We start from the raw sequence: 11,228 nt of genomic DNA, 5'->3' as shown, positions 1-11,228 counted from the left end.
TTTGTGTTGTTGAAGAAAAGTTGTGACCAACCTGGACAGCATATTAAAAAGCAGACATTACTTCGCCAACAAAGGTCCATCTAGTCAAAGCTATGGTTTTTCCAGTAGTCACATATGAATGTGAGAGCTGGATTATAAAGAAAGCTGAGTGCTGAAGAATTGATGCTTTTGAACTGTGGTGTTGGAAAAGACTCTTGAGAGTCCCTTGGACAGCAAGGAGATCCAACCAGTCCATCATAAAGGAAATTAGTCCTGAATATTCATTGGAAGGACTGATGCTGAAGCTGAAACTCCAATACTTAGGCCACCTGATTCAAAGAACTGACTCATTGGAAAAGACCCTGATGCTGGGGAAGATTGAAGGCAGGGGGAAAAGGGGACGACAGAGGATGAGATGGTTGGATGACATCACTGACTCAATGGATACGAGTTTGAGTAAACTCTGGGAGGTGGCAGTGGACAGGGAAGAGTTGTGCCTGACTCTTTTCGACCCCATGGACTACAGCACGTCCTGTCTTTCACTATTTCCCATGGTTTGCTCAAACTCATGTCCATTGAGTCAGTGATACCATCCAACTATCTCATGCTCTGTTGCCCCCTTCTCCTCCTGCCTCCAATCCCTCCCAGCATCAGGGTCTTTTCCAATGAGTCAACTCTTTGCATGAGGTGGCCAAAGTACTGGAGTTCCAGCTTTAGTATCATTCCTTCCAAAGAATACCCAGGACTGATCTCCTTTAGAATGGACTGCAATTGTTAGACTGAAATAAATCTGATTCAGAAAAAAATTAATCATGAGAATGTTAGATTCTAATCGGCATGTTTAAAACATTTGAAACTTAGTTGTGGGATTTGTTTCATTGCAAAATGTAAAGGAAAATTGTAAAGTTTTCCACACACCTCTGTAGTTCAGTTCAGTTCATTTCAGTTGCTCAGTCGTGTCCGACTCTTTGCGACCCCATGAATCGCAGCATGTCAGGCCTCCCTGTCCATCACCACCTCCAGGAGTTCACTCAAAACTCACGTCCGTCGAGTTGGTTATGCCATCCAGCCATCTCATCCTCTGTTGTCCCCTTCTCCTCCTGCCCCCAATCCCTCCCAGCATCAGAGTCTTTTCCAGTGAGTCAACTCTTCGCATGAGGTGGCCAAAGTACTGGAGTTTCAGCTTTAGCATCATTCCTTCCAAAGAACTCCTTTAGAATGGACTGGTTGGATCTCCTTGCAGTTCAAGGAACTCTCAAGAGTCTTCTCCAACACCACTGTTCAAAAGCATCAATTCTTCGGTGCTCAGCTTTCTTCAAAGTCCAACTCTCAATCCATACATGACCACTGGAAAAACCATAGCCTTGACTAGATGGACCTTTGTTGGCAAAGTAATGTCTCTGCTTTTGAATATGCTATCTAGGTTGGTCATAACTTTCCTTCCAAGGAGTAAGCGTCTTTTAATTTCATGGCTGCAGTCACCATCTGCAGTGATTTTGGAGCCCAGAAAAACAAAGTCTGACACTGTTTCCCCATCTATTTCCCATAAAGTGATGGGACCAGATGCCATAATCTTCGTTTTCTGAATGTTGAGCTTTAAGCCAACTTTTTCACTCTCCTCTTTCACTCTCATCAAGAGGCTTTTGAGTTCCTCTTCACTTTCTGCCATAAGGGTGGTGTCATCTGCATATCTGAGGTTATTGATGTTTCTCCCAGCAATCTTGATTCCAGCTTGTGTTTCTTCCAGCCCAGCGTTTCTCATAATGTACTCTGCATAGAAGTTAAATAAGCAGGGTGACAATATACAGCCTTGACGTACTCCTTTTCCTACTTGGAACCAGTCTGTTGTTCCATGTCCAGTTCTAACTGTTGCTTCCTGACCTGCATATAGGTTTCTCAAGAGGCAGATCAGGTGGTCTGGTATTCCCATCTCTTTCAGAATTTTCCACAGTTGATTGTGATCCACACAGTCAAAGGCTTTGGCATAGTCAATAAAGCAGAAATAGATGTTTTTCTGGAACTCTCTTGCTTTTTCCATGATCCAGCAGATGTTGGCAATTTGATCTCTGGTTCCTCTGCCTTTTGTAAAACCAGCTTGAACATCTGGAAGTTCACAGTTCACGTATTGCTGAAGACTGGCTTGAAGAATTTTGAGTATTACTTTACTAGCATGTGAGATGAGTGCAACTGTGCAGTAGTTTGAGCATTCTTTGGCATTGCCTTTCTTTGGGATTGGAATGAAAACTGACCTTTTCCAGTCCTGTGGCCACTGCTGAGTTTTCCAAATTTGCTGGCATATTGAGTGCAGCACTTTCACAGCATCATCTTTCAGGATTTGAAAGAGCTCAACGGGAATTCCATCACCTCCACTAGCTTTGTTCGTAGTCATGCTTTCTAAGGCCCACTTGACTCACATTCCAGGATGTCTGGCTCTAGGTCAGTGATCATACCATCGTGCTTATCTTGATCGTGAAGATCTTTTTTATACAGTTCTTCTGTGTATTCTTGCCACCTCTTCTTAATATCTTGTGCTTCTGTTAGGTCCATACCATTTCTGTCCTTTATGGAGCCTATCTTTGCATGAAATGTTCCCTTGGTATCTCTCATTTTCTTGAAGAGATCTCTAGTCTTTCCCATTCTGTTGTTCTCCTCTATTTATTTGCATTGATCGCTGAGGAAGGCTTTCTTATCTCTTCTTGCTATTCTTTGGAACTCTGCATTCAGATGCTTATATCTTTCCTTTTCTCCTTTGCTTTTCGCTTCTCTTCTTTTCACAGCTATTTGTAAGGCCTCCCCAGACAGCCATTTTGCTTTTTTGCATTTCTTTTCCATGGGGATGGTCTTGATCCCTGTCTCCTGTACAATGTCATGAACCTCAGTCCATAGTTCATCAGGCACTCTATCTATCAGTTCTAGTCCCTTAAATCTATTTCTCACTTCCACTGTATAATCATAAGGGATTTGATTTAGGTTATACCTGAATGATCTAGTGGTTTTCCCTACTTTCTTCAATTTAAGTCAGAATTTGGCAGTAAGGAGTTCATGATCTGAGCCACAGTCAGCTCCTGGTCTTGTTTTTGTTGACTGTATAGAGCTTCTCCATCTTTGGCTGCAAAGAATATAATCAGTCTGATTTTGGTGTTGACCATCTGGTGATGTCCATGTGTAGAGTCTTCTCTTGTGTTGTTGGAAGAAGGTGTTTGCTATGACCAGTGCATTGTCTTGGCAAAATTCTATTAGCCTTTGCCCTGCTTCATTCCGTATTCCAAGGCCAAATTTACCTCTTACCAAATCACCTTTTACCTTCACCGAAAAGATTTCACTGAATTGCCTTCAGGATGTACTGTCCTAAGGCAAATACAATCAATTCATGATCTGTATTCCCACAGATTCTTTTCTCTTGCTGCCCTACACACAGCCAAGAGGTAGGTACAGGACCTAATCTCAGTTAATCCCATGCTCTGTCCAAAAACTTTGGCCTTCTTTTTTTTTGGCTGAGCTGGGTCTTTGTTGCATTCGTTCTTCATTGAGGCTCTCAGGCTCAGTAGCTGTAGCATGTGGGATCTTAGTTCCTGAGCCAGGGATCAAACCTGAGTCTCCTGCATTAGAAGGAAGATTCTTACTGGGGAGGTCCCAGAATTGTGACTCTTGAATGGCACAATGCAAGGTCATTAAAAACTGGTTGAAGTTCATTCATTTCAGTGGTGGTACCTGGTAGTCTTGACAGCTACCCAGGCTTTGTGTTGCTTCCTACTTGAGTCCTGATATTCCAAGTATGGTTCCCTAGGCTTCTCTTTGATCCTGTTGAGCTCTCTCACAGCCTCCTAGTTAATTTCCTTTAGGTTAAAGATGGCCAGAGTCAGTTTGCTATTGGGAGTACAAAAAGATATGGACCTGATAGATTGTAATTCCATAGCCTAATGCAGGATCTGGCAATGGTGAGTATTTAATAAGTGCTAAAGAAAAAGCTATCTAGGTATATGGTTTAAGGCTGATGACTCAGAGCCTCAGTTCCTTCTTCTCTAGGCAACCCACACATCATCTAGGATCTCAGGAAAGAAATCACGTTGTTTGTTCCTTTATTATTTCCTTCCTTTCAATTCTCTACCCTTCCTTCTCAGCTACAGCAACAATACAACCCAACCTAAGTCAACCCAAATTCCTCTCATTTTCTCAGGCATAGCAACTTAACCACAACATCTGAATCATGGTTCTGCCACTTATTAGCTGTGTGACCCCAAACAAACTACTAAATCTCTTTTTGTCTTAGTTTCCTCATCCACATGTGGTGATTGGGAAATTATATGAACTGTACTGTATGTGTGTGTGTATGTGTTTGTTTAAATACCACGTGGCTTGGTGGAAACAAGAATCTATCTGCCAAGCAGGAGACACACATTTGATCCCTGAGTCAGAAAGATCCCCTGGAGAAGGGAATGGCAACCTACTCCAGTATTCTTGCCTGGAAAATCCCTTGGATAGAGGAACTTGGCTGGCTTTTTAAAATATTAGTTTATGTATTTGCCTGCACTTGGGGCACTCAGGTTCGTTGCAGCATAGGGGATCTTTAATTTTGGCTTGTCAGTTCTAGTTCCCTGACTGGGACCCCTGCTTTGGGAGCATGAAGTCAGCCACTGGACCACCAGGGAAGTCCCTAGCATAATGTTTTTAAGTTTCATTCATATTGTAGCATGGATCAGTACTTCATTATTATTATTATTTTGCTCAATTATAGTCCATTGTATAGATGTAGCACATCTTGTTTTTGTATCCATGGGAAAAAAAATATTCAGGGTTGATAATTGGGTTGTTTCCACTTTTGGGCTATTATATGTAATAGCTATGAATAAACTATGAACATTTGTGCACAAGTTTCTTTGTGGACATACATTTCATTTCTCTTGGACATATAGCTAGGGGTTGAATTGATGGGTCATATAGCTAAGCTATTTAAAAATCCTAAAGGATGATGCTGTTAAAGTGCTGCACTCAATATTTCAGCAAATTTGGAAAACTCAGCAGTGGCCATAGGACTGGAAAAGGTGTTTTTATTCCAATCCCAAAGAAAGGCAGCGCCAAAGAATGTTCAAACTATCATACAATTATGCTCATTTCACATACTAGCAAGGTAGTGATCAAAATACTTCAAGCTAGGCTTCAGCAGTACGTGAACTGAGAACTTCCATATGTACAAGGTGGATTTAGAAAAGGCAGAGGAATGAGAGATCAAATTGCCAACATCCGTTAGATCATACAGAAAGCAAGAGAATTCCAGAAAAACATCTACTTCTGCTTCTTTGACTACACTAAAGCCTTCAACTGTGGATTACAGCTTCCCAGGTGGTGTTAGTGGTAAAAAAAAAACAAAACAAAAAAACCCACCTGCCAATGCAGGAGACATAACAGATCTGGGTTCGATCCTTGGGTCGGGAAGGTCCCTTGGAGGAGGAAATGGCAATCCACTCTAGTATTCCTGCCTGGAGAATTCTGGCAATATTCCTGTCTGGAGAATGGACAGTCAGTCCATTGGAGAATGGACAGTCCATATGTCCAATGGACATGTCCGCAAAGAGTCGGACATGACTGAAGCGAATTAGCGTGCACATGGAAAATTCTTAAAGGGATGGGAATACCAGATCACCTTACTTGTCTCCTAATAAACCTGTATGCAGGTAAAGAAGCAACAATCAAAACTGGACATGGAACAACAGACTGGTTCAAAATTGAAAAAGCAATATGTCAAGGCTGTATGTCGCCACCCTGCTTCTCTAACTTATATGCAAAATACATCATATGAAATGCTGAGCTGGATGAATCACAAGCTGGAATCAAAATTGCTGGGAGAGATATCAACAACCTCAGGTATGCAGAATGACACCACTCTAATGGCAGAAAGTGAAGAAGAACTAAAGAGCCTCTTGATGCGGGTGAAAGAGAAGAGTGAAAAAGCTGGTTTAAACTCAGCATTCAGAAAACTAAGATCATGGCATCTGGACCCATTACTTCATGGCAAATAGATGTGGGGAAAGGGGAAATAACAATAACAATAACAATAACAATAGATTTTGTTTTCTTGGGCTCCAAAATAACTGCAGATGGTGAACGCATCCATAAAATTAAAAGATGCTTGCTCCTTGAAAGAAAAGCTATGACAAACTTAGATAGTATATTAAAAAGCAGAGGCTTCACTTTGACATCTAAGGTTCGTATAGTCAAACCTATGGTTTTTCCAGTAGTCATGTAGGGGTCAGAGATCTGGACAATAAAAAAGGTTGAGTACCAAAGAATTAATGCCTTCTAACTGTGGTGCTGGAGAAGACTCTTGAGAGTCCCTTGGACTGCAAGGAGATCAAACTAGTCCATCCTAAAGGAAGTCAGCCCTGAATATTTATCAGAAGGACTGGTGATGAAGCTTAAGCTCCAATACTTTGGCTACCTGATGTGAACAGTGGACTCACTGGAAAAGACCCTGATGCTGGGAAAGACTGAGGGCAGGAGGAGATGGCAGGATGGCATCATGGGCCCAATGGACATGAGTTGGAGCAAACTCCCAGAGACAGCGAAGGACAGGCATGCTTCAGTCCACGGGGTCACAGAGTTGGAGGGGATTTAGGGACTGAACAAAAACAAACTGTAGAATAAGTCAATGAACACGTATTTAATACTCTTTAAAAACATAAATCTGTGGAAAATTCTTCAAGAGATGGGAACACCAGACCACCTTACCTGCCTCCTGAGACATCTGTATGCAGGTCAAGAAGCAACAGTTAGAACTGGACATGGAGCAACAGACTGGTTCCAAATTGGGAAAGAAGTACGTCAAGGCTGTATGATTGCCACCCTGTTTATTTAACTTCTATGCAGAGTACATCATGTGAAATGCCAGGCTGGATGAAGCACAAGCTGGAATCAAGATTGGTGGGAGAAATATCAATAACCTCAGATATGCAGATGATACCACCCTTATGGCAGAAAGTGAAGAACTAAAGAGCCTGTTGATGGAAGTGAAAGAGAGTGAAAAAGTTGGCTTAAAACTTAACATTCAAAAAAAAAAAAAAAAAAACTTAACATTCAGAAAACTAAGATCATGGCATCCGGTCCCATCACTTCATGGCAAATAGACGGGGAAACAATGGAAACAGTGACTGGCTTTATTTTGGGGGGCTCTAAATCACTGCAGATGGTGACTGCAGCCATGAAATTAAGATGCTTGCTCTTTGGAAGAAATGCTATGACCAACCTAGACAGCATTAAAAAGCAGAGACATTACTTTGCCAACAAAGGTCCATCTAGTCAAAGCTATGGTTTTTCCAGTAGTCACGTATGGATGTGAGAGTTGGACTATAAGGAAAGCTGAGCACCAAAGAATTGATGCTTTTGAACTGTGGTGTTGGAGAAGACTCTTGAGAGTTCCTTGGACTGCAAGAAGATCCAACCAGTCCATCCTAAAGGAAATCAGTCCTGAATAGTCATTGGAAGGACTGATGCTGAAGCTTGGTTACCTGATGTGAAGAACTGACTCATTGGAAAAGACCCTGATGCTGGAAAAGACCCTGATGCTGGGAAAGACTGAAGGCGGGAGAAGGGGATGTCAGAGGATGAGATGGTTGGATGGTATTACCGACTCCATGGACATGATTTTGAGTAAATTCCAGGAGTTAGTGGTGGTCAGGGAGGCCTGGCTTGCTGCAATTCAGTTCAGTTCAGTTCAGTCGCTCAGTCGTGTCTGACTCTTTGCAACCCCATGAATCTCAGCACGCCAGGCCTCCCTGTCCATCACCAACTCCCGGAGTTCACCCAGACTCACGTCTATCGAGTCAGTGATGCCATCCAGCCATCTCATCCTCTGTCGTCCCCTTCTCCTCCTGCCCCCAATCCCTCCCAGCATCAGAGTCTTTTCCAATGAGTCAACTCTTCACATGAGGTGGCCAAAGTACTGGAGTTTCAGCTTTAGCATCATTCCTTCCAAAGAAATTCCAGGGCTGATCTCCTTCAGAATAGACTGGTTGGATCTCCTTGCAGTCCAAGGGACTCCCAAGCAAATAGTCGGACACGACTGAGCGACTGAACTGAACTGAAGCATTTAAAACATAGACATGAGTGAAACAAACGTCTTTTAAATCTCGTTCACAATCCTAGGACGACAATTGCCTTCACCTTTCTTCTTTCAGGAGCATTTCGTTCTCTGGGTGATTTACAGCTCACCTACTGCCGTCTGAGACGTCGCCCAACCCTTTGAGGCGAGGTTGAGACGCCCTGCTTGCCGTCGTCCCGGCCCCATTTCGCCGCAAGGCCTCCTGGGAGTGGTAGTCCCCAGTCTGGCCGCTCCGACGATAGTAGCGAGGTGCGCCGGTCCGCGGAACTACAGGGGGCGGTACGCAGGTCCAGGTTCTTCCGACTCGCCTTTCCCTCCCCGCCTGCGCGCCCGCCCCAGCTATCATGGCGGCTCCCTTGGCCTTGGTACTGGTGGTGGCCGTGACCGTGCGGGCGGCCTTGTTCCGCTCCAGTCTGGCCGAGTTCATCTCGGAGCGGGTGGAGGTGGTGTCCCCACTGAGCTCTTGGAAGAGAGGTGAGGCCACCGGCTCGAGTAGGCGGTCAGGTCCCGCCTGTGCGCTCCTGGCCTCTGTGAATGGAAGGCGGGGGCATTGGCCGCAAGCTCGATTCTGAGGAAACTGACCCACTCAAGCGTACTTAGAGAAGGCGGGAGAGCGGGGCTGCTGGGAGGAGGGAGCGTGGGGCAGTGGTGAGGTTGGGGCCCTACAGGCCGGTCACCTGCGGGGTGGGGATCTGAGGGGGTGTGTCCCACACGGGTTTTGCGCTGAGAGGCGTGATCTGAGGAAGGGTCAGGATAAGGGAAGTGCATGCTGGCTGGAGTGGGATTTGGCGGGAGATTCGCACATGATGCTCCCTGGGGTGTGGGGTGGCTGTGAGGGGAGCCCAGTGCGGGGACCAATCCTGCCTAAGCGAGGAAAGGGTGTGAGTGAGTGTGCTTAGAAGCCTATTCTCCGTCTGGGACTTGCAGTGCAGTTTTTCCTACTGTGTCTTCCTAGGTCTTGCAGTTCTTCATAGAACAGTGTTTTATATTAAAGGGACAGAATTTGGGCCAAAGGATCCACAGGCTAATGGGAGAAATAGATAATTATAAGCATTTGTGGAAAGTGTACTTCCTGTGTACATCCAGTTCCTTCCTTGGAGTTCTGATCTTGAAGAAAGCATCCCCTCCTTTTCCAGTTTCTTAAGGCTATGGAATTTGAGCTAACTCTTGAAGGAAGCAGAGTTTGGAAAGGGAGATTAGAGAAAGGGAAGTTCCAGGTAGAAGATAAACAGGATCAAGAAATGTTGAAGGAAGTGAACATATCCAAAGTAGGTGAGTAATGGGATGGGGGTGAGGTTAGGGCCAGAGTCTGAAGATTTTTCTAAAAAACTTTCTTCCTAAAGTGTAATAAACTTAGAGCTCAAGAAATTTTTTACAAACTGTCTACATCCATGTAGGCAGCACCCAGATCAACAAACAGAACAGCACCACAGAAGTCCCCTTTCATGTTCTCAAACGTTAAATGCTAGAGTTTTAATATTATCCCATAGCTTCCCTGTTGACTCAGATGGTAAGGAATCCACCTGCAATGCAGGAGACCCAGATTCGATTCCTGGGTCAGGAAGATCCCCTGGAGAAGGGAATGGCAGTGTACTCCATTCTTGCCTGGAAAATCCCATGGACTGAGGAGCCTGGCAAGCTACAGTCTATGGGGTCACAACAGTCAGACATGACTTAGCAACTGAATCACCACTACCACCCTTTACCCAGCTTCTTGTCCTGCTAATATCCTACATAATCATAGTACAATGACCTAAACCAGAAAATTAACATTGATACAATACCATTAACTAACCTACAGAATTTTTACCAGTTGTTCCACAGATGTCCTTTCTCTGGTCCAAGATCCCATCATGATCCCATATTGCATTTAATCGTTGTCTATCCTTTGTCTCTTCCTATCTGGGATGCTTCCTCCTTCATGTTGTTGTTCAGTCACTCAGTTGTGTCTGACTCTTTGCAACCCCATGGACTGTAGCAGGCCAGGCTTCCCTGTCCTTCACCATCACCTGGAGCTTGCTCAAACTCATGTCCATTGAGTCAGTGATGCCATCCAGTCATCTTGTCCTCTGTCACCCCCTTCTCCTCCTGCCTTCAATCTTTCCTAGGATCAGAGTCTTTTCCAGTGAGTCGGCCAGTTATTTTGTCTCTCAGTTTAGGTTTTCTTGATGTTTCCTCATGATGAGATTGAAGTTAGGTTTTTTGGGTAAGAACCACATTTTTGGCATAAACACCACAGAAGTTTTTTTATCTCCATCATTATGAATCATGTCAGGAGGAACTTGATATTGATAATGTTAACTGGTCAGCATATTACTGGTGATATTAAGGTAGGTCACTTGAGAAAGATAGTGAATGCCAGGTTTACCCACATAAGTTTTTATTTTTCTCCTTGCAAATACTGTTTCCAGTCATATTTTTACCCACTAATTTTTAGTATCCATTATTGACACTTGCCTTTCATGATTATTACTGTGGGATCTGCCAAATGGTGATTATCTATTTTCATCTTTCCTCTACATTTGACATTTACACTTCTCTATAAGGAAGAGTTTTCTTTTCTCTTTTACCTGTTTATTTATTCAATTATTAATAGCGAAGTATGATTTCTAACTATAAAGTGCTTTTCTCTATCCACCCATACATATATGTATAAAGGAAAGGAAAGGAGAGCGAAGTCGCTCAGTCGTGTCTGACTTTTTGTGATCCCATGGACTGTAGCCTATTAGGCTCCTCCATCCATGGGATTTTCCAGGCAAGAGTGCTGGAGTGGATTGCCATTTCTTTCTCCAGGGGATATTCCTGACCTAGGAATCGAACCCAGATCTCCTGCATTGCGGGCAGACACTTTACCGTCTGAGCCACCAGGGAAGCCTACATATATGTATACACTTCTTAATTCATTTACATACATATCCATTAATGAAACATTAATGAAATATTAATTTTTAATATTTTAGTACTCTGAGCATAATAAGGAACATATTTCTCTGGGCACTTGTCCAGTTATTTCCCCCGATAAACTACCCTAAGAACAATCGTTTCTGGATCAAGAGGCACACACTTGAAAATACATGTTGCTTGTAGAAAAGTTAATAACAAATGTCACTCAAACAGTCAGCATATGAGAACAACTGCCCATTTTCCTATTCCA

General features: G+C 43.5%; 1 protein-coding gene across 2 annotated transcripts in view; it reads left to right on the top strand.

Moving 5' to 3' along the window:
* Positions 1-8,398: 8,398 nt before the first annotated feature.
* The window catches only part of PIGU (phosphatidylinositol glycan anchor biosynthesis class U), a 90,715-nt gene continuing 87,885 nt past the window's right edge, over positions 8,399-11,228 (top strand). The window contains exons 1-2 of one of the 2 annotated variants that reach the window (XM_059893022.1): positions 8,399-8,548; positions 9,211-9,346. In XM_059893022.1, coding sequence (XP_059749005.1) covers positions 9,223-9,346 — 124 coding nt within the window. In that variant the 5' untranslated portion in view covers positions 8,399-8,548; positions 9,211-9,222. The remainder of the gene's footprint in view (positions 8,549-9,210; positions 9,347-11,228) is intronic. The other variant, XM_002692442.5, reaches the window with a different exon arrangement.

This window comes from Bos taurus, chromosome 13 (genome assembly GCF_002263795.3).
Source record: "Bos taurus isolate L1 Dominette 01449 registration number 42190680 breed Hereford chromosome 13, ARS-UCD2.0, whole genome shotgun sequence".
In the NCBI taxonomy this organism is placed as follows: Eukaryota; Metazoa; Chordata; class Mammalia; order Artiodactyla; family Bovidae; genus Bos; species Bos taurus.
The sequence above is the reverse complement of the archived record's forward strand: the minus strand, read 5'-3'. Positions and strand labels throughout refer to the sequence as shown.